A 24,279-nucleotide genomic window follows, 5' to 3' on the forward strand; every position below is an offset into this window, starting at 1 on the left:
CTGTTGTTGGCAGACTCGTATATGGCCAAGGTGTACAGGAGTTAGATAGATTAGATGGTTGAGTGGTGTGACAGCAATAACTTTGCACGTAAGACCAAGTAACTTATTGTGGACTTCAGGTAGGGAAAGTCGAGAACACACACCAGTTCTCATTGAGGGGTCACTGGTAGAAAAGATGAGTAGCTTCATGTTTCTGTGTGTCGACATCTCAGAGGATCTATTCTAGGCCTAAATGTTGATTCAATTGCGAAAGCATGCCAGTGTCTATACTTCATTATGTGTTTGAGGAGATTTAGTATGTCATAAAAGATTCTTGCCAATTTCTACAGAAGTGCATTGAAGAGCATTCTGATGGTCTTACAGCCTTGTACAGAGGTTCTGATGGACAGATTTGCAAGAGGTTGCAGAGGGCTGTAGACTCGGCCAACTCTCATGGGTCAACCCTCTCTGCCATTGGGTACATCTTCAAAAGGTGATGTCTGAAGTAAGTGGCATCCTTCATTAAGAATCCTCACCATCCAGGACATGGCCTCCTTACATTACTACCTTTGGGAGGAGATACAGGAGCCTGAATCCTGATATTCATATCTTAACATAATTTCCCTTCTGCCATCAGACTTCTGAACAGTCCTTGAGCACAACCTTGTTATTTGCATTTTGTGCTTTTTAAAATTTCTATAACTTGCAGAATTTTTTTTGTCTTACACAGTACTACTGCTGTAAAACAAGAAATTTCACGTCTTGTGTCAGTAAACCCAAATCTGATTCTCAGAACGTTCAAATGAACTTTTCCGTACTAATGTTTTTCCTAACTCTGATTGCCTTTGACCTGTTTGCTTTATTAACCTGTTTCCGAGGACAGCAAAAATTTAACGATATTGTTGTGAGACTGGTTACATTTTGTTCAGACTGGGTTAGAGAGAACATTTTCTTCTCTGAAGGTAGGTTTTCATAACAGTCCATTATGCCTATGGTCACTTCTATTAATAATATTTTAATATGCTGATAAGCATAATACTGTTTTTGAACTTACCATTTCTAGCTATTCAGGAAATAAATGTTTTATTATGTAGATTTTATGAATTATATTAAAATATATAAATCGCATGGTCAAATATAATCCCAAATTTCTGAGGAATGTAATAATCCAAACTTTCTGCAGTGGAGGAAGAAGTTGCAGAAACACTGTCCATTATCTTCCAAACATTTATAGGCTTAAGTGGTGCTGAAGGATAGGAACATTGTAATGTTACATCCTCATTCAAATAAAGTCTTTTAACTATAAACTTGTCAATTTAACCTTGGTGGTGGTAAGTTCTAGAAATTGTCAGTAACAGGCTAGCAGTCACTTGTGACAGTTGTTGATTCATCATGAATTTGTTAAAGACATATTTTCTAACTAATTTGGAGTTTAAAAAAAAAGAATGAATGGGAGAGCAGACTTGATGGGTGGAATGAACTAATTGTACCCCCACATCTTATGGTCATACAGAGGGTCAGTGAAATGCCTTTATTGAAGAATTTGAAAAGATTATGTTACTTATCACAGGTCTGCTATTAAGACTTAAGCTGTGGAATGAAAGGGGTGGTAGTAGCATGGATTAACAAAAATGGTCAAATAGGAAACAGTGTACTGATCGTTTCTAGCCTGAAGGGGTGGCCGTATCCCAGTGTGCAGTATAATTGCATCTTTTGATAAATGGGTATACTGGGCATATTGAGATGGGAAGATGGAGTTATCAATGAGCATGAATGGGCTAGCATGTGGCAGGAGAAGATCAATGTTGGAAAATGTGAAGACACATAGTTTTTGTTTTGAAAAGGAAAAATTAAAGGATTTTCGTAATAGTTCAATATTTTGCAAATAATAATGGAATAGTGTAGGTCACAAAGAGCAAGCCAAATCCTTTATGGAGTGTTGTCTTTCACCTTGAAGAGGTTAAAACAAAAATGAGATAAGGATTCAACTACACAGACAGTCTTGGTCTAATTCCATTTGGAGTTCGATTATTTTCTTTTGGGGGAGGCATTTAAGTTGCATGTATTTTGGGTTTGGAAAGGGAATGGTTTAGAAATGAGTAACATTCGGGCTTATGTGAAAAAAGCAAAACTTAACACATAAAATACAGGGCAAAATTTGTAAAGTAACAAATTTAAAAATTTGTGCTGCTTTTTAGCCACATCCTGGTCACCTCAATGAAATTCAGCTATTCTATTGAAAGCATTTAGAAGAGATTAAGATGATTGACTTTTAGAGGATTAATCTACAAAGTATTTATGATTTACATATGAATGGTCTCTGGAAAATGAGCAATATTTTGCAGCAAATGCAGATTAAGCAAGCATTCTTAGAACTCAAAATGAAAGTCTGGAAGTGTAGTAGAGGGCTGGTATACCTATTACTATATTTTGCTACTTTAGTTGACCAATTTTGAGTAATCAAGGCTACAAAATATGTCACATTATGACTGAAATCACTTGTTCTGATATTGTATTCATGCATGATTTTAAATAATGGCTTTTAGACTTTCTTAAAAAGCATATTAACAAGTAATTGGCAGTCAAAAATTTGCTAGGAGATGCCGCTGCATTTTCTCAGAGTTTGATGCTTGCCAAAGTGAGCCATGAACTTCAGGTTGGAGGCTACCCAAACAATACCCAAAGGTATTGTTCCTCCAACCTAAGTGTGGCCTCATCATGACAGTGGAGGCGGCCACGGATGGACATAATAGAATGGGAATTGGAAGTGGAATTAAAATGGGTGGCCACTGGGAGATGACGTTTGTTCTTGTGGACAGAGTGTAGGTGCTCTGCGAAACGGTTTCTCAATTTACGTTGGGTCTCACTGAAATACAGGAGGCCATTCCAGGAGCACCGAACACAGTAATTGACCCCAGCGGACTCTCAGGTGAAGTGTTGCCTCAGCTGGAAGGACGGTTTGGGGCCCTGAATGGTAGTGAGGGAGGAGGTGTAGGGGCAGGTGTAGCACTTGTTCTGCTTGCAAGGATAAGTACTAGGAGGGAGATCAGTGGGGAAGGACGAATGGACAAGGGAGTCGTGTAGGGAGCAATTCCTGTGAAAAACAGAGAATGGGGGAGGGAAAGATGTGCTTGATAGTGGGATCCCATTGGAAGTAGTGGAAGTTTTGGAGGATTACATGTTGGATGCGGAGGCTGGTGGGGTGGTAGGTGAGGACAAGAGGAACCCTATCCCTGATAGGGTGGCGGGAGGATGGGGTAAGAGCAAACGTGCATGAAATGGAAGAGATGTGGTTGAGGGCAGCATTGATGGTGGAGAAGGGAAGCACCTTTTTTTTGTAAAAGGAGGACATCTTCATTCTCGAATGAAAAGCCTCATCCTGACAGCAGATAAGTCTGAGGTGGAGGAATCAAGAAAAGGGGTTGGTGTTTTTACAAGTAGCAGGGTGGAATGAGGTGTAGTCCAGGTAGTTGTGAGAGTCTGTGGGTTTGTAATAGATATCGGTGGATAAGCTGTCTCCGGAGATAGAGATAGTGAGATTGAGGAAGGGAAGGGAGGTGTCTGAAATGGACCAAGTGAATTTGAGGGCGGAGTGGAAGTTGGAGGCAAAGTGGATGAAGTTGACAAGTTCAGCATGGGTGCAGGAAGCAGTGCCAATGCAGTCGTCAATGTAGCGTAGGAAAAGTGCGGGACGGTCACCAGTGTAGGTTTGGAACATGGACTGTAGCCGACAAGCAGGCAGGCATATCTGGGACCCATGCGAGTGCCCATGGCTACCCCTTTTGTTTGAAGGAAGTGGGAGGAGCCAAAGGAGAAACTATTTAGAGTGAGGACAAGTTCCCCTTGGTGGTGGAGGGGAACTGGTTAGGTCTGGTGCCCAGAAAAAAGCATAGCTTTGAGGCCTTCCTGGTGGGGGTGGAGGTGTATAGGGACTGGATATCGATAGTAAAAATAGGTGATGAGGGTCAGGGAACTTGAAATCATTGAAAAGATCAAGAGCATGTGAGGTGTCATGGATGTAGGTAGGAAGGGGCTGAACTAGGGATGAAACAAGAGTTGAGGTATGCTGATAAGAGTTCAGTGGGGCAGGAACAAGCTAAAACAACGGGTCTACCTGGACAAGCGGGTTTGTGGATCTTGGGTAGGAGGTAGAAGCGGGGGCTGCAGGAACTATGAGATTGGTGACGGTGAATGGGAGATCCCCTGAGTCAATAAGGTTGGTGGTGATGTAGGAGACAATGGCCTGCATTCCTTCATGGGGTCATTCTATAATAGATTGACTTAAGCAAATATGCTTCAATACTTATGGCCTGAGTTCACTGGATCTTATTTGCATTTGGGTGACCCAATTTCTGCTCTGGAGAGTGAGTGAAGTCCACTGTTATTGCAAGTTGATATTTCTAAGTTCACACTTCAGTACATAGAACATCACAAACCAGGTCCTTCACACAATATTGTGGTGACCTTTCCACCCATTCCAAGATCTGCACTAGTTTAGCACTTTGGAACGCTGATTCAGAATGAAAGGTTGTAGCAACATTGAAGTGGATGGTAAGATTTATAAACCAAACCATTGAAGCTGTTTTAGCAGATCAAATTGCAACGTGTGTATACGATCAGCCCTCCTTATCCATGAATTCCGCATGCGCGAATTCAACCAACTGTGAGTTGCGAAAACCTGGAAGTACTCTTCCAGCACTTGTTATTCGAGCACGTACAGACTTTTTTCCTTGTCATTATTCCCTAAACAATGCAGTATAACATTTTACATAGCATTTACATTGTATTAGCTATTATAAGTAATCTAGAGATGATTTAAAGTATACGGGAGGATGTGTGTGGGTTATCATGGATTGGGATTGAAAAAAATCGGAAGTTCTCTTACTAAGTGAGTTGGAACAAGTACATCTGGTATTATTTAGCGTCAGTTAGTCAAACGTTTGTCTTAGTATATAGTATATATTTTCTAACATTTAAGAACGTATGTTTCAGCGCCAGGCTCGGGAAGTTCCCGAGTTCGATCCAGTGAGAGATCGTTCCCGAGCGCACTCTCCACTGTGCCGGGTTGATGTGGAGGATGAAAAACCAAAACCCCAAAACCCAGTAATTAAACCACTGCATTGCCTAGTAATTGTAGCTTTCATCGGGGCAGAACCTTTCTCACTTTATCCTTTAAAATTGTTCTGATCGTTGATCGATGTAGCCTAACGCTTTTCCAATGACTTATGGCGTTTCACCTCTTCCCGATCGCTTTATTATTTCCACTTTATTTTCAATCATGATCGCGATTATTTTCGTGAACAGAAACACTGCAGATTCAGAGTTCTGCCGCTGGGTCCTAATGTCCACTGCATTGAGTCAGGTTGAATAAGGGACTTGAACATCTGTGTTTTTTGGTATCTGCGAGGGGTCCTGGAACCAATCTCTTGCGGATAAGGAGGGCCAGCTGTATTTTTAATCTCCTTCGTAGGCTGTGCCTCAGGAACTTGCTTCCACTGCAGTTCAGGCTACGTCCACACTAGACCAGATAATTTTGAAAATGCCGGTTTCGTGTAAAAACGATAGGTGTCCGCACTAAGCGTTTTTGAAAATACTTCTGTCCACATTAAAATGGATATTTCGGCGAATCTCCTTCTACTGCACATGCGCAGGACGCATCTACCGAAAACAAGCGACGTGTTTGGTGTCGAATCTCGCTGTGAAAGACTTGGTGCGCGTTTGTTCAGTTACAGACTAGAAAAGCTTAAACAATGGACAGCTGTTGGCTCTCATGCAGGAGGATTTAAAACTTAAAAAAAAAACACAAATACTGGAGCGTATGGAGGCAACCAACAGGGAGTTCACGGACAGTATGACCTGGCTGATGACGAACATTGAAAAACTGGCTAACTCTGTTGCATTAATAAAACCCTTTGTTAAATGTATAAAACATGTCTGCATCAGTATTATCTTGTATTTCCATACAATGTTACATTAGGCTGTTACACATCTATTGTCAGAGAAGTACTTGAATAAATAAGTAAACCACCTTCATATGAGCAAGGATAGAAAGCAGGGCATAGTGAGTATACTTATTTATTCAGTAAGTTATCGGTCAAAGTATTTGGTAAGTACATTTCTAACTCTTCTGGCTTCAGTCTCGTTGTTGTCTATTCTGAAATTGTTAGGTTGCATTCAAGAAAACAATGAAATGGCGAGCTGCCGTCACCATCTTTTCCAGCACATCATGACAGCATTTTTAGATTTCTCCAGTTACCACATTCACTCTGCTCTGGCCAATCTGGCGTTTTCAAAATTACACACTCTGGAGGGCTTTTTAGAAAAGCTCTGTTTTCGGGGCAGGAAAATGACATTTTATTGTGGACGGAGGGTCAAAATGAAGAGAAAAAGCTTCGGTTATGAATTTATCCGGTCTAGTGTGGACGTAGCCTCAGTGTGTTCTGAAGTGCCTGCTGCGGCCAAGGTCGAATCTTGAGAATGTGCCACGTGGGGTGGAAAAAGCTTGAGTGGGCAGGAATAGGGTTTGTAAGAAAGTGTTTTTCTTCCATTGTTTATGCTGGGCTTTTGTGCACTCTTAGCAAATGGATGATATTCTCAATACTGTCTCAAAAATACTTCTCCTCCATTTTAAGCAGCTATGCGCAGGAATTCAAGTTGGTTGATGAAGATGTTAGCTTTTTTAAAAAATGTCCTTGAATTCATCTGCTAATTTTCTAATTGAACAGTAACCATTACAGGGTGTCAGTTTCAAAACTCTGGTATCAGTCATATTCACAATATAGTGTGTATGTTGGAGTCAACTGAGAAACCTGAGAGAAGTTTGCTTACCCTTCTAGAGGATTCGGAGAATTTTTCTGGGGATATCTCTTCAGTGATAGAACATACCTACTCAAGGTAGCCCATGTCTCTGAAGCATGTAAGAAAAAATAGGGATCATTTCTGCTTGGTAGATCAGGAACTTTGTGGTGGTGGATCTTTATTGTTGGAATTTTACTGTTTTTCTGGGGACCAGATTGGTAGGGGTCTGTGTAATGAAGGTACACCTAAATTTCTGATGTGCTTCAGTGATGGAGTTGAAAGCTTGGGGCATGACCCTCTGAGCGTGAGCGTGTACAAGCATCATTTCGCTGCTGCAGTGCAAACTGATGTTGGGGTAAATTTGCTTTAGAGTGGAGGCAATGCTGTTGAATGGTTTCCCAGTAGTTTTGTGGATTAGTTCCAGACCAGTAGAAAGTTCATTGGAAGCAAGGTGCAGTTTTGGATGGAAGGGAAAAACGTATTGAGGTGATGATGCAGCTTGCCTTGTGCCAGTTTGCAGTGATATTGGATCTACTGGGGACCTTTTGGTTTTGAAATTGTGTAGTAGATACAAATGATGAGAAGATTGTGCAGGCAAATTTGAAAAGGGCACTTCACACTACATTTCAGTTGAAATGATAAGTTTTTGTGATGTCAGAAAAGGTGAAATGCTGTTTCCTGCATTTCAACAAAGTGTGCAACCCAAGGCACCAGTCAATTAAATTTGTGTACCTGCCCTGGTGAGTTTCAAGGGAGCACTGCTGACATCACTTGATGAACCAGATGCTGAATCATCAAAATATTTGAATCATTGGATAGAAAAATATAGATGTTTCATTGGAAGAAGGAGCTGAACTGAATGATCATTACCTCTTCAAAATGAATTTAAGTTTGTGATTCAATGGTACACTGGTAAAATATCAACTTTCTCTAAAATATTCATTCAAGTAATAAAGTGCTTTGTTCAATATAATTTTAACATCAACCGGAAGTAACGTAAAGATAACTGGATTTGCATTTGGAGTTTCCAATCATTAATGAGATAGAATATTTTTAAGGTTTTGTGCATGTGTTATAAATAGCTTCAGAGTAGAATTTTCCCGCAATGCAGTATTACTTGTTGGATGAGGTCAGAAAAAAAATTGGTGTTTAAGGGAGCTGATGAATCATGAATTTCTTTATTTATAGTATGTAATGAGCAATCTGGCTTCTTCCAAGGGCTTCTGGGGAATCTGTAAATTGAGTTAGTAATGCAGTAATTTAGCTGCAGGTACAATTGCATTCAATTTGAGGGTTTGTGCAGAGTATATTGACTGGCTACATCACAACCTGGTATGGATGCACCTATGCTCTTGAACAGAAAATTCTACAAAAAGTAGTTGATATGGCCCAGTCCATCAGAAATGGGTTTAATATCTCTGGCATATGCCATGAAATTTGTTAACTTTTTGATAAATAGAGGGAAAAAACTGAATTACAGTAAATGTATATATATAATAGTTAAAATAAGTAGTCCAAAAAAAACTGAAATAAAAAAAGTAGTGAGGTAATGTTCATGGATTCAATGTCCATTAAGGAATCAGATGGCAGAGGAGAAAAAGCTGTTGCTAAGTCGCTGAGTGTGTGCCTTCGGGCTCTTGTACCTCCTTCTCAACGTTAACAATGAAAAGAGAGAGCATGTCCTGGGTGGTGGGGATCCTTAATAATAGACATTGCCTTCCTAAGATACCTCTCCTTAAAGATGTCTTGGATACTACTGAGGCTAGTACCCATGATAGAGCTGACTAATTGCGTGCAGTTGCCCACTCACTATACCAGGCAGTGATGTAGCCAGACAGAATGCTCTCCATGGTGCATTTGTAGATGTTTTCAAGTGTTTTAATTGACAAACCAAATCTCCTCAAACTTCAAATGAAATATAGCTGCTGGCTTGCCTTTTTTATAGCTGTATCAATATGTTGCATCCAGGTTAGATCTTCAGATATATTGACATCCAGGAACTTGAAATCTGCTCACTCTGTCCAATTCTGATCTTTCTGAGGATTGGTTTGTGTTCCCTCGTCTTATCTTTTTTGAAATCCACAATCTGCTGTTTAGTCTTGCTGACGCTGAGTGCAAGGTTGTTGCTGTGATACCACTCAACTAACTCAACATCATGGGTAAAGATGTCCTCACCATTAAGCATATCTGTCATGGGGGAAACCAGCACCCATCATCAGGGACCTCTGACCACCCAGGTTATGCTGTCTTTTCATTGTTGCCCTCAGTAAGAAGGTACAGGAGTCTCAGGCCTCACACCACCAGCTTCAGGAATGTTGTTACCCCTCAACCCTCAGACTCTTGAACTAAAGGGAATAACTTCACTTGCTTATCATTGAAATGTTCCCACAACCTATGGACTCTCTTTCAAAGACTGATATTTACTGCTTATTTATTATTATTATTATTTATTTTTGTATTTGTACAGTTTGTCTTTTGCACAGTGGTCGAAGGCCCAAGTTGGTGTGGTCTTTCATTGGTTCTATTATGGTTGTTATTTTATTATGGGTTTATTGAGTATGCCCTCAGGAAAATGAATCTCAGGATTGTATATGGTGACATGTATGTATTTTGATAATAAATTTACTTTGAAATTTGTAACCTCGAGGGATTTGCCCCACTGCCTTTGCTAGCTTGCTTTCTCAAAGACAATTTTTGGTAACTGCTTAATGATCTAAATATTGGTAATTTCAGTTTATCTGGAGCTGGCTTACAGTTTGTGAAGTCTGCCAAGTGATTTATTTGTCTCATTTTTTATTCCTCTACTTCGCCACTACTCTGCTCTTTTAAATGGTTCCTCATTTAGCTCCTTCCAACTCAAATGTTAGGATCTGATACCATTACCACCCATGTTAAAGATCTTTGTAACAAAGAGGGCATGAAGAATCTGATTCATGGAGCTTATACATTACTCTTCCTGGATCTGGTTTCAGGACTGACCCTCAAGGCCACTCATTTTCCTGGAATCGTGTAGTCCCTGGGAAAGGACTTTTAATTAAAAAAAAGATGTTGTTTTTTCAGGATTGAAGGATTTCTGAAGTATTTCTCTCCAACTCAGAAGTGATATAAAACAAGTCTCAGGAAGAAATTTCAATGTGTCATTGGTCATCTTCATTGGAAGTGTGTAAATGAATACCTCATTACTTGGCTGAAAAGAACAGAATATTTAAATTTAATAGTTGAACCAGATATTTGAAATTGATGTTCTGTGCCTTTATTTGCAGTAAATCAGTTTCCAAAGAAGTATACATGATCATTTAGCTTGTAATTGACAAATTGTATGTCAAAATACATTTTTATCTACAGGAATGCTAGAAAGTTTGTGAACCCTGTAGAATTTTCTCCCTTTCTGCATAAATATGATCAGATCTTCACACAAGTCCTAAAACTAGATGAGGAGAATTCAATTAAATTAATAGACAAAAACTTAATACTTGTTCATTTATTTATTGAGAAAAATTATCCAATGTTACATGTATTTGTTGGGAAAAAAAGTATATTAACCTTTGCTTTCAGCAACTGGCATGACATCCTTGTATAGCAATAACTTCATCCAAACATTTCTGATAACTGTTGATCAGTCTTACACGTTGGCTTGGAAGAATTTTAGGCGATTCCTCCTCACAAAACTCCAACTCTGGGATGTTGGTAGGGCTTCCTTGCATGAACTACTTGCTTCAGGTCCTTCCACAACATTTCCATAGGATTACGATCAAGACTTTGACTCGGCCAGTCCAAAACACAATTTTTTTTAAAAAGACCATTTTATTGTTGATTTACTCTTTTCTTTTGGATCATTGTCTTTTTGCATTATCCAACTTCTATTAAGCTTCAGGTGGTGGACTGCTTCCCTAACATTCTCCTATAAAATGTCTTGATATAATTTTGAATTCATTGTTCTCTCAATGATTGTAAGCTGTCCAGGTCCTGAGGCAGCAAAGCAGCCCTAAACCATGATGCTCCTTCCACCATGCTTCATAGTTGGGATGAGATTTTGGTGTGCAGTGCCCTTTTTCCTCAAAATATAGCTGTGTGCATTTCTGTGAAAATGTTCAACTTTTGTCTTATCTGTCCACAGAACATTGTCCCAGAACTGTTGTAGAACATCCAGGTGGTCTTTTGCAAACTTCAGATATGGATCAATGTTTGTTTTGGAGAGCAGTGGTTTCCTCCAAGGTGTCCTTCTATGAACAGCATTCTTGTTCAGTGTTTTTCTTATAGTGGACACATGAACAGAGACTTAAGCAAATCTAGAGATTTCTGCAGACTTTTTGCTGTTACCCTTGGGTTCTTTTACACCCCCTTCAGCATTGCACATTGTACTTTTGTTGTGATCTTTGCAGGATGTCCACTCCTGGGGAGAGTAGTAACAGCATTAAGTGTCCTCCATATGTAAACAATTTCTCTTACTGTGGACTGATGAACACAAAGGTCTTTAGAAATGCTTTTGTAGCTTTTTCCAGCTTCTCGCACCTCTACAATTCTTCTAAGAGTTGTTTTGACCAAGGCATGGTGCGCATAAGCAGATCTTTCTTGAGAAGAGCAGACTCTGTCAGTAATCTGACTTTGTGTCTTTTTTTTTACAACCAACAACTCAAATCTCATAAATGGAGAAAATTCTACAGGGTTCACAAACTTGCCAGCACCATTGTTTTCTGATTTAGGCACTGGTCATTGGTGGTTTTGGAAGTTAATCCAGTGGTGTTTACATTTGTAATTTTTGCAAATAAAAAATACTGATGCAAGTCAAAGGAAGAAGCCCCATTATTTTATTTTTGTCTTATTTATGTGCATAAATTCTGTAGATCTTTGTAGAATCTCACAGATATGTTTATCTGCTGCAACAATCATTGTAATTTTGCATTGTACACCAAAGTTTTCAGAATGAAGGCATTTCTATAGTTGTGGTGTTCTTGCCAAACTATTTGGCTACCTCAAGTAAACATGTTGGTAATTAGTTTAGGTGAACTGAATGTGTATATGCTCCAGTACATTTAGGACTTAATGGTGAAATCATGGAAGAGTACATCATTGAAGTGGTCTGTATATAATTCCAAGTCCAAGCTAATCTTTTTGCCCACTTACACTAATCCCATTTACTGACATTAGGTCTGTAGCTTTATATGCCTTGGCAATTTAAGTGGCTATCTAATTATCTTCAAAGTAGTGACTCCACCGCTCCTCTGGCTATGTGTTCCTGATATCAAGTGCTCTCTTAAGTTTTTTAAAAATTCCCTTCATAGCTCCTTTAACACTCCTTCCTGTTCCCTCTTGCCTTTGATCCTACGGGAAGAAAGTTTTATTGGCCTTTATGCCTCATATGATTTTATACACCTCTATCTGGTCATCATTGGGCTTCTTCACTCCAGGGAAAACAAAGTCCAGCTTGTTCAATCCCTTCCTATAACTGAAGTTCTCCAATCTAGGAATTTTGGTAAATCTTCTCTGCACACCCTCCAGAGCAATCTTTTTCTTCCTATAGTGTGGTGTTCAGAATTAAACACAATACTCAATAAGCAGTTGAATATATTTTTGTTAAGTTGCAATAAAATATCTTGCCTTTTATATTCTCTGCCCTGACCTCTGAAAGCAAGCATGCCGTATGTCTTGTTTACCATCATGTTTACAGGTATTTACAGGAAATTGTGGACTTGAACTTTAAAATCCCTCTGTTAACCAACATTCCTTAGCTGACCTACCATTTATTGTACATGTCCTGCCCCTATTTCCTAAAATATATTGCATTGCACTTGATATGATTGATTTTTTTTTTGCCCAACTTTCCATTTGATCTATATCCTGCTGTAGCCATATATAATCTTGTTTGCTATCCACAATGCCACCAAATTTTGTGTCATTCCAACTTGCTAACCACACCCTCTACACCACATCTGAATGTACCCCTGCCCCCATGTTGGAGAGTAATCGTGTTCCCAAAAAACTGTCCATATCATGATTTTCTGAAACACAAGCCCGTCTCTTCCCCCCGCCCATTGAATTCCATGTTAACTGGAATTGTGCTCTAATGTATATGTAGTTCTGAGGCTAGATAATACTTGTAACTTTAATTTTTTTCCATTTCTGATTTCCTTAATCTGTAGATTTGATACAAATAATTATTCATGAAGCTGTTGGGTATATTATGAATGCCATTTTATTATGGCTTCTCATAATTAATATTTCATTTTTTCTTTTGAAGGTTGTTTCTAGTTGGTTTGTCAGCTAGATAACAATGAATTGAGTTCAGAAGACTATTTGTAGTGTTTTTGACTCAAATCAATAACAAGCAATGTAGAATTTCTTAGTGTCCTTGTATTTATTCATATTCTACTTTTTTGATAATTGGCATTCTGCTGAGCCGGGGTGGATTAAAATTTATCTTTTCCACACAGCTTCATTTAAAAAAAATAGTTTTCATTTTGTTCCAAGGCATTGCTATCACTCTGGATATGGTTTCTTTTTTAATGTATAATTGCTGCACATGAATGGAGTTGCAAAAAAAATTGCTGATGAAATCCAATGTGGTCTCCCACTTCTGAACATGTTACAGTGATAAATACAGAAAATTCCCATTTATAAATCTTCGAGAGGGGATCCAAGGTGTACTAGCTTTTGTGTTGGAAATTAGAAATACACTGCTGATTCCAGTCCAGAAGTTACGCCCATCAGTTCTGGGTGTTTAAAAGACTAAGAATTAAAACTTCTGCCTTTGCAATTGAAATATTAGTTTTCTTACCTGTTAAAAATTGTTTTCCTAAATCAAATTATGTGGAGTTGCACATAGTAGTAAAGGGTTTTATAGTGAATATCTTTATATTGAGAACAGTAGTCTAAAGTAGAGATTAAGTTGATAAACAGGGCAGAAAACTATGGAGTAATATGATTGGAGATGAACATGCTCCTACCCTCAAATTTTGTGGGAATTGCTGAACCTATATTGCTTTCATTCCAGAATTCTCAGTCAGAATTGCAGTGTACAGATGACATTCATTTCAGAAGCTAACCTTCAAATTATTACTAACTTGATCATAAATGCTTATGTGAGACGAGACCAAATGACCTTGGAGGTGGAGTCATGCAGCACAGAAGCAGGCCTTTCCACCCAAACTCAATCCTGCTGACTAAGATGTCCACGAGCTATTTGGATGCATTTGGCCCATAACCCACTAAACCTTTTCTATCCACTTGCCTATCTAAATGTCTTTTAAACTTTGTAGTTGTATCTACGTCTTCTTCTGGCAGCTTGTTCCATGTAGGCACTGTGTAAAAGTCTTAGGCACGTGCAAAAAAAACTTCTATAAAGTGAAGATGCTTTCAAAAATAAAGAAATGAAGAGTTTGTAAATATCAAAAGGAGTAATAAATAGTAAAAAACTAAATTAAATCATTATTTGGTGCAACCACCCTTAAAACTGCATCAATTCTCTAGGTATGCTGTCAAGCAGATTTTTTAAGAAAATGGGCTGGTAGATTATTCCAAACATCTTGGCGAACTTGCCACAGTTCTGCAGACTTTGTCTTGCTTGCTTGCCATTCTTCACTGTTGGCTGCAGACACTCATTCATGTGGTGTTCTCCAGCTCTTCTGTGGACACACTGTCTCCTGTTTGAGTCAAAAATTTCAAATTTTGACTTGTCAGTCCAGTGCATTTGCTGCCATTGTTCAGCACCCCAGTCCTTGTGTTTTTGTGCATAGGTGAGTCTCTTTACTTTGTTTCTATTTCAGAGGAATTACTTTCTGGCAGCATCTCTTCCAAGAAGACCACTTCTGATAAGACTTCTCCAGACTGTAGAGGGTGTACTTGGGTTTCAGTGGCTTCTGTAAATGCAGAGTTGATAGCAGTACCGAACTTCATCAGATTCAGAAGGGACATCAGTTTGATGTATCGCTCATTTGCTGCACTCAGTTTCCGTGGCCAACCACTAAGTTTCTAATCCTCAACTTTGCCTGTTTCTTTGATGTTCTTCAGACGAGCTTGGACAGCACATCTTGAAACTACTGTCTCCTGCAAAATTTCTGCTTGGGGAGACCTTGCTGATGCGGTATAACCACCTTGTGTCTTGTTGCTATGCTCACTCTTGCCATGGTATGAGAATTATTGATTTGACGGTTAAACTGTCACATCGGCCATGCTCTCACCTTTTAGATTGATTGTCCTTTGCCCAGTTTGATTCCTTATATACCTGTTTGTTTCAGTTAACCAGTTTTAGTTCATTCAACTCATTATGTTATTGATTATTAGCATACTGTGTTATTTTTGTTTAATCATGCAATGGGCTGTATACGTAAAGTAATCAAGTTTTTATTTGAAAGATGGTCTATTAGTTATTGTGTTACTTTCTTCAATGGAATACAAAAAATTCACTAACTTAGTTTTTTGGAAAATGAATGTTTAGAAAAATAACATTTTCTTTTCTACTGACACACTAATCCAGAAGACAAAAAATAAACAGCTAAAAATTTACATAAAAATCTAAGGTCCCTAAGACTTTTGCATAGTACTGTATGTACTACCCTTCACTTGGAAAGTTTTCCCTTTTAAAATTTTCCCCTCTCTGCTTAAATGACCCGTGTTCTGAATGTGATGGGAAGGAAATTCAGTTTTTGTTGAAATATTAAATTTGATAGTTATCCATTAAATTTCAATCCTGAGCTTTATGTCAATAATTGTAAAAGAGTTTACCTCATTCAAAATTATCTTTGTTTTAGGGTTGTTGGTCCATGGTTCCTGCATTCTCCCTCGTTGGAACTCAAAATGAGAATGATCTTGGACTGTACATGTCTGCAGTATGCTCCATTCCCAGTGGGTAGACTCCTGTTTAGATTACTGAACTATTTTTGGGTTTTTAGCAGTTATGACTTTGTGGCTTTTTATTTCTTTATTAGATAAGGCTTTGAATATTGGTCAATTTGATCATAAATATGGAATAGCCCTTTGAAGTTACTGCTTCATTGGTGGGGCAATTGTTTAGACAAGGATTCCACTAGTAATCCAGGGGCCTTAAGTTGCGTACTGATAGCTATCTTTATCCATTATGGCAGTGTGAGAACTGGATTTTAAAATTGGTAATAGCATATATTGTTTACAAAGCTCTTAGAGTGAAATTGGTGTTTTATGGAAGGATCTGTGCTGATCTTCCCTATTTAGGTTTAACTGTAGCTCCAGCTGCCAGGATTCTTAATTGTCTTCTGAAAAGACTTAAAATAAAATAGCTCTGCACTTAAGATGAAAAGCTGCCATTACTGAAGTTCTGGTAAGTATAGTTAGTTGTAATTTTGCCAACCATGCCCATTTCTTAAAAGTGAATAAAAGTACTATGGTTTTTAGCAGATTACTAGAAATTTTCCTTTTTTATTCAAATGGTGAATTCAGCATTCACAATAATTCTAAAATGACCTTCAGTCATCTGTGGTGCTGAAAACTTAGTTCTGGGTGTTTAAAAGACTAAGAATTAAAACTTCTGTCGTTGCAATTGAAATATTAGTTTTCTTACCTGTTAAAAATTGTTTTCCTAAACCAAATTATGTGGAGTTGCACATAGTAGTAAAGGATTTTATAGTGAATATCTCTATATTGAGAACAGTAGTCTAAAGTAGAGATTAAATTGATAAACAGGACAGAAAATTATGGAGTAATATGATTGGAGATGAACATGCTTCTACCCTTAAATTTTTTCATCCAATTTTTTTTATTAACAACTTTTGCATCTTAGGAAGTTGTAGTGTGTCAAACAAAATGATGTTCTGTGACTTTTGAATTTAATCAATTTTTCTTTATTATTTTTATTGGGGATGAGAGACAGCGAAGTACAATCCTTAGTTAAAATAAGTGATTGAATTAGTAAACATGTTTGGTTAGTGAAAATATACATGTGCAATTCTTATTGGTATATATTGCCTCAGATATTGTAGTTTCTAAATTGTACCTTAGTTTTACTGGTTATCTGTTTTTGGTTATTGAACAAAATTGAGTCTACAAAATTAATTGGAAAACGAATATCAAGGTTAAGGACCGGCTCTGGAAATCGGAATTTAAATTCTGGAATAAAAATAACTAGAACAGTTGAAAATTGAACTGAGATTATTGGAATATGAATCTTTGGAGAGAGGTGGCAAGTAAATGCAAACTATTTCTGTGCACAATTTGTTATTGCTTGCCAAATTAAAATAATATTCTGCCAAGAATAAGATTTCTGTTTGCTTTGGATAGATGGAAGCCAATATGCTAATTGCAATTTAACTTGTCTAATAATTTTTCTCTTTTCAGGTTTCTCCAGTTTGTTAAACCTTTAGCTGAGCACACATCTATAGTCCTGGGTGCTATATGGTGTTTTATAGTAAGTGTTTAAAAACTTAACTTGACATGAAGATGGAAGCAGTAGAGAAGGCAGAGTTCTCTTCCCAGGATGGTCTGGAGGAAACTGAGGCTTCATCAAAAGGTATTGATACAAAATCCGGTGACACCTGCAAGGAAGATGATGGGTCATTTCCAAAAGAGACAACAGCCAAATTGACAAAAGAGAACAGTGAACATTCTTTGAAAATAAGTGGCCTGTCTGTGGAGCCTTGCTTGTTAATGGAACTTGGGCAAGACTCTTCTGAATCTCAGCTTCCATCTGCAGACAGTGATAAACAAACAGCTGGCCGTACCTATGATAGTGACTCTTCTAATCAGTGCATGGTTTCCCCTTCATCCAGTGGTCATTTGGCAGACTCTGACACACTTTCATCTGTAGAAGAGAATGAGGCACCCCAGACAAATGTGGCCGTGGAAGAGGATCCTTCTGGAGGGTCTGGTCCTTCAATTGGCAGAAAATCACGGCGATCTAGGTCTGAGAGTGAAACATCAACCATGGCTCCCAAAAAGAACCGTTCTTCAAATGACAAGCAGAACGGCCGTGTGTCAAAGGTTAGAACCCAGAAACAAAAGGAACGGATACGATTGCTACGGCAGAAACGTGAAGCAGCAGCTCGGAAGAAGTATACATTGCTGCAGGACAGCAGTACGAGTGATAGCGACTTGACATGTGATTCCAGCACAAGTTCATCAGAGGACGAAGTTTCTGGAAATGGCAACAGGACGATTAGTGCAGAGATTCCAGGTATTTACAAATATCCTTTATGTCAGGATTATGAATGAAAGAATCAGTATCTTGATGGCTTGACTAGTTTCCTCCTGACTTCTTTCGAAGTGAAACATTGTCCATAAAGCAATATTATGTACACATGTATTAAACAGATACCTGAAATTAGCCTAGTCTCCATTTAGAGAACTAAGTCTGCTTTGAGATAAAGCTGCTTATGCCCACTCCTTCCCGATATCAATGCCTTATCATAGTTTACTGATTAAGTGCTTTTGTATTTAGATTTCCTTTTTGGGATGCATTGAGTTTTTTTAAAACTACTTGGAGAAAGTCTTCAAGTGGCTCAAGCCTCCAACTCCCTTAAAAATGTTTGATAAAACAACTATATTTTGATTTATAATGAATGGAGTATTATTATCTTTAAAAAAATATCTTCATGTTTGAACAAGCATTTTTTTGGATCTGATTTTCTATCATTGTGTTCATTTCTTCTATTGGACTGATAATCTGCTGAATTATAATTTGGTAATGGCAAAATCCTTATTGGGATAGAAAATGTATTAAAATAGTTTTGAAAATAGAAGCTTAATGTTTTTACTTTACTGTTAGAAATTACAATGCAGTACTCATCAACTACTCACAGTAGTGGACTTGCGCATTTTCTTGCAGAATTCACTTACATAATTATCCTCTAGAATGTTGGTTAAAATTATTTACAAAAAACTTGCATAATGTTAACCAATTGCTTATTTGCTGGAGTTTAATTTTGGGGCTCCAATCAGTAATTTGGTGTGTAGTATCAAATCAAATTTAAGACTGACTTTGACTTTGGGAAGAAGGGGTAGGTTGCAACGTGTATAAGAATACCTGGGTCACTGGGTTTCATTGTAAATTGTTGCTATTAATTCAGATTGTTTGTAAACTAAGTACCTTGACGTTCATTATTAAGAATGTGTGCACTGCAAACCTGATGATATCAGGTGGTTGATGGTGAATGAAATTGTGCAAATCACTGTGATCAGCTGTAACTTTGTATCTATGTATACACAAATGATGAATGGCAGTACAAAACAATGGATTTTGTTTCCACAAATAGCAAGTGAAATTGATACAGGCTTCTTAAAGGATATGTCTGTTACTTAGGTAATACGTAGATGAGATTTTGAAGTGCCATTGGCATCTGTACAGTTGTATATTTGAAAAGAATGTTTTTCTAAAAGAATATTTTGAAGAAAATGTTGACATGAAAAAATAAAGGGTAATGCATATGAATTTTGCCTCCCAGCCTCTATGGAGATACTTCATTATCAATTAGTGTGCTTACATAATCATATCCAGTTGCTAATAAACCAAGCATTTCTATCATGTAAATTATTTCACTTATCATTGCACTGTTCTTATAGCATTCACTCAGCCAAGTGAAGTATTCCCAGTACCACAGGATAAATCCACTAGTATTGGTTGGGAAACATTTAGCCTGCATCACCAGCTGGACGACTAAAAATTGCCTTAAGTTTTCTTGGGATAGGTTTTGGTTGCAAGGTCGAAGCTGCAGACTTTGGTCAGCTCAGTTACTGGGACAGTTTGAATAAGGGTGACAGACATTGGGAAATATCGTATGTGACCCCAGAGAGGAGTGTGCTAATTGCTGGGGGATTGGCTTGGATCGGAGGAAAGAGCAGTAAATTGGAGAGTGGTGAAATACAGGGAAATCGATGAGGAAACAAAGATTAGGTGAAGGAAGGTTTTAGATGGGGGAGACTGAGGAAAATGTGGAAGCAAGAATGATGTATGAATGAGGAAGAAGGCATAAGCAAGAATTATTTTTGTGTGTTTATGTGCTGTCAAGAATTCTGTGTCTGCATAGTATATGAATGAGTTTGTGTATGGGCTAGTTCTGTACAGAAGAGCTTCTTACCATTTGTCCTGGACCAGCTTGCCATGAGACTATAATTTCTTGCTTTGTCAAGTCTGTGTGGTAGCTCACGCAATGGCCAACCTCCCTTTAAAAGAATTCAGACACAGGCATCTTCCATTCCTCAGAACTGAGTGGAAGCAAATTATCCTTGGAGCCAAGGGACGCTGAAGGAGGAGGTATGTGTTGCTTATTATGTGGTATAACGTATAGGCTGATTGTTGGTCTGTCAATGTTTTAGTGCCTTTGATTGCATTTACAACAGCAAGATTTTAGTTATTAATAGTGCCTTCCGTTTGGTCTCCAGAATAGGTAGACGATTAATCTGAATGTAATTGTAATTCATTCACTTACTAGCTATGGTACACAAATCACTAATGTCTTGTGTTTGTTCTCTAATCTCTACTGAGTTAATTGTTCTGAGGTAGATTAGGAGAAAGGTGGTTGTAATAATCCTTAACTTTGGTTGGAGAGAAAATAGTTTGTGATGAAGTTCGGATGTCATTTATGGCCCGTTACATGTTTTTATGGATTATAATTTGCAATAGATACCCTTAAAAGAGAAGTTAACGAAAGTCCTTTTAGGAAGGTTGAGGAATTTTTAGAGAAGCATTGAGTGTTCATTTTTGAAATATGAAATTTCTGGTTGAAGCAGTTTTATTACTATGAGGAACAAAGGAACATTGAATTGGGTCCAGCAATGAATTGCCCTGACACTTCAAACTGCATAGTGTATGTATGATTGAGAGGCCAGCAAGCTTGATTAATTTAGAATAAAATATGAAGGTTGTGAAGGTATTTTGGCAATTTATATAGAAGCTAGAGGAGTGGGATAGAAAGAAAGAATTGAGGCCTGGATTAGATTAGCCATGATAATGAATAGTGGGGAAGGCTTGAGGGTGAGGCGGCCTACCCCTTCCTATTTGCTTGTTGTAGATGGTTTTTCCTATAGAATTACTGCTTTTAAGTTCTAATTGGACACACATGCTCTCAGTGTAATGACAACAACAAAACATTTCCCTTTCCCATTCACCCACTCACTCACACATAGATAGGCTTCCAACCCCAGGACCTCAAATACTTGGCCCTGGACTCTTGGACATGCAGATATCAAGTCTCCAACCTCCATGGTAGTTAACATAGCCAATGGTTAACAATGTCTTTCTTGGGCTAAGGCACTTTAAAATGATACCTCAGTTTTAAGAGGCGATGCAGAAGAGTGTTATTCAAAAATACAATTGCTCTTCCCACCACTGCATTATTATTTCATCTTTCTTAGGAAAGTTAGATAAATCAATGCCACAAGTGCATTAAGAAAATCTATCATCCCCCGCACAGTAGTTAATTCTCCCAGTCAACTTATTTAACTCTATACTACATAATACTATTTCAATAACAGAGCGCTGTAGCAGGACAATTATGGCTACTTTACAATGGGAAGATGTAAGCAAATTGGATGCCTGCTCTATGGGATACCTTTGTTCAATTCAAAAGCACAGTGTGGGCTTTTATTTAACTCATTTAAAATTTTTTATTATTTTTTGATTCCATTCTGACTTCTTGGTCCTTAATTTTACCAAAGCTTTGGTTCAAGGAACAGCACTCCCATTAGGTACTTTATAATCTTCTGGACTCAAAATTGAATTCAGTGATTTGAGTTCTCATTCCTGACATTCTCGTTTCAGATTTCCAGCCTTTTTTCTACATTCATTCAGTAATGTCTTAATTATTTTGCATTTACACCTACAGACTACCTGTTGTTTCACGTTACCATTACCATTCATCTTGTATTACCACTACCACCCCCATTTTATCTGGTTAGTCTCCTCTACCCTCTCCATTTTCCCTGCATCTCAAAAAAGTTGCACTAAATATGAACTCAGGAGATTCTGCAGATACTGGAGATCCAAAGCAACACACTCAAAATACTGGAGGAACTCAGCAAGTCAGATAGCATCTATGGCAAAGAATAAACGGTCGATGTTTCAGGCCAACACCCTTCATCAAGACTGGAAAGGAAGGGAAAAGAAGCCAGAATAAGGAGGTGGTGCTGAGGAAAGATTTCAAGCCAGCAGGTGATAGGTAAAACCAAGTGAGGGGTAAGGTCGGTAAGTGGGGTTGAAGTGAAAAGCTGGGGAGGTGATGGGGGAAGAGTTAAAGTGTTGAAGGGATCTAATAGGATGCTGAACCATAGGAGATAAGGAGGGAAGTGATGGGCCGGAGAGTGCAAGAGAAGGGGTGAGAGAGGAGTCGGAATGGGGAATAGAAAACTGGAGAAGGGACAGTCAGGAAGCTAGAGACATCAGTGTTCATGCTATCAGGTTGGAAGCTCACTAGACTAAATATGAGGTGTTGCACCTCCAACCTGATGGTAGCCTCATTGTGATCATTCTGACATGCCCGCCTCTACTGACGTGATGAGACCACTTAATGTCCCTCATCTAGTTTCACTTATCTGCTAGCTTGTTTTCCTTCCCCTCCCCCCCCCCCCTTATTCTGACTCCCTCCCCCTACTTCTTTTCCTTCTGATGAAGGATCTCAGTCCAAAATGTTAACTGGTTATTCCTCATAGATGATGTCTCACTTCATGAGACCCTCCAGCATTATGCTTGTGTTTCTGTATAACCATTCCCAGTTTTGAAGAAAGGTCATTGACTTGAATCGTTACTAATTTGTCTCTGTATAGATCTGACCTGACTTGATATTTATTTCCAGCATTTCCCACTTTCACTGTGTTATTTGACAGGAAACTTAAAATATAAATCAAGCTTTATAACTGAGAACTTGTATAGACTGTGTCACAAATTAGGAATGAACAGACCAACACTTTATAGCAGTTCACTCTCACAAGTCCCCTCTCTATTTGAGTCAGAGAGCATCAATATTGGGCTAAACTATCTTGACCTTCTGACAATCATTTAGATTGTGGCACATCTGTACCACAGTTTGACCTGTATCTTAGGTGTGGCATGCATCTGGCCCTGACACACTGAGAAAGTAAGGACACTTATTTCAGAATGCTTTTTCTGTATTTCAGTTCAGCATTCAACAGTATTGTCCCACAGACCTTGGTGGACAAACTCCTACTCCTCTGCCTAAATACACCATTGTGCAGCTGGTTTTTGGACTTCCTTACCAACAGACTTCAGATAGTCTCCAATGTCAGCACATCTCTTCTTAGATAAGAGGCTCAAAACTGCTCACAATACTCCAAGCAAGACCTTATAAAGCCTCAATTACATCCTTGCTTTTATATTCTAGTCCTCCGAACGTGAATGCTAACATCGCATTTGTTTTAATCACCACCTGCTCAACCTGCAAATTAACCTTTCATGAATCCTGCACGAGAACTCCCAAGTCCCTTTGCACCTCAGAGTTTTGAATTTTCTCTCCATTTAGAAAATAGTTAACCCTTTCATTTCTTCTACCAAAGTGCATGACCATACACATCCTGACACTATTCCATCTGTTGCTACTTTGTCCATTCACCTAATCTGTCTGTGTGCCTCTGCAGCCTCCCTGCTTTCCCAACAGTACCTGCTCCACCACCCATCTTCATATTGGCTGCAAACCTGGCCACAAAGCCATCAATTCTGTCATCCAAGTCATTGACGTGTAATGTAAAAAAAGCACCCCAACACATTGCTGTGGAGCACCATTGGTCACTGGTAGCCAACTAGAAAAGGCTCTCTTTATTACTACCTTTTGCCTCCTGCCAATCAGCCAATACTCACATCCATGCTCGTATCTTTCCTGTGATACCATGGGCTCCTAACCTGTTAAGCAGCCTCATGTATGGTACCTTTTTGAAGGCCTTCTGAAAATCTAAGTGCACAATATCCACCAATTCTCCTTTGTCTATCCTGCTTCTTATTTCCTTAAGGAAGCCATGGTGACTATAGCATATTTTATCATGTGCCTCCAAGTACCCTGAAACCACATCCTTAACAATTGACTCCAACATCTTCCCAACCACTGGGGTCAGACTAACTGGTTTATAATTTACTTTCTTCTGCTTCTCTCTCTTCTTGAAGAGTGGTGTGACATTTGTCATTTTCCAGTCCTCCAGATCTGTGCCAGAATCTATTCTTGAAAGATCATTACTATTGCCTCCATAATTACTTCAGCCACCTCTTTCAGAACCCCAGAATGAAGACCTAAGGTCCAGGTGACTTATTTACCTTCATTTCTTTCCGTTTCCCAAGATTAATCTCCCTAGTAATGGCAACTTCACTCACCTCTGCCCCCCTGATGCTCTTGAACTTCTGGCATGCTACTAGCATCTTCCAAATTTCTTACTCAGTTCATCTGCTATTTCCTTGTCACCATTACCACCTCTCCAGAATCACCTTCCAGCCGTCTGATATTTATTCTCACCTCTCTTTTACACCTCATATATCTGAAGAAACCTTTGGTAATCCTCTTTAATATTATTGGCAAGCTCACCTTCGTATTCTATCTTTAC

The 24,279-nt window shown here is 38.5% G+C and overlaps 1 protein-coding gene across 9 annotated transcripts in view; it reads left to right on the forward strand.

Annotated features, from left to right (window-relative positions):
- ark2n (arkadia (rnf111) N-terminal like PKA signaling regulator 2n) overlaps positions 1-24,279 on the forward strand; it is a 106,992-nt gene that overhangs the window by 23,860 nt on the left and 58,853 nt on the right. For 5 of the 9 annotated variants that reach the window (XM_073042299.1, XM_073042295.1, XM_073042303.1 and 2 more), the window contains exon 2: positions 17,083-17,917. In XM_073042299.1, coding sequence (XP_072898400.1) covers positions 17,179-17,917 — 739 coding nt within the window. In that variant the 5' untranslated portion in view covers positions 17,083-17,178. Of the gene's footprint in view, positions 1-462; positions 485-15,524; positions 15,619-15,989; positions 16,070-17,082; positions 17,918-24,279 lie in introns of those variants that run through there. The other 4 variants (XM_073042298.1, XM_073042296.1, XM_073042297.1 and 1 more) reach the window with 3 other exon arrangements.

This window comes from Hemitrygon akajei, chromosome 4, assembly GCF_048418815.1.
Source record: "Hemitrygon akajei chromosome 4, sHemAka1.3, whole genome shotgun sequence".
NCBI classification, from domain to species: domain Eukaryota; kingdom Metazoa; phylum Chordata; class Chondrichthyes; order Myliobatiformes; family Dasyatidae; genus Hemitrygon; species Hemitrygon akajei.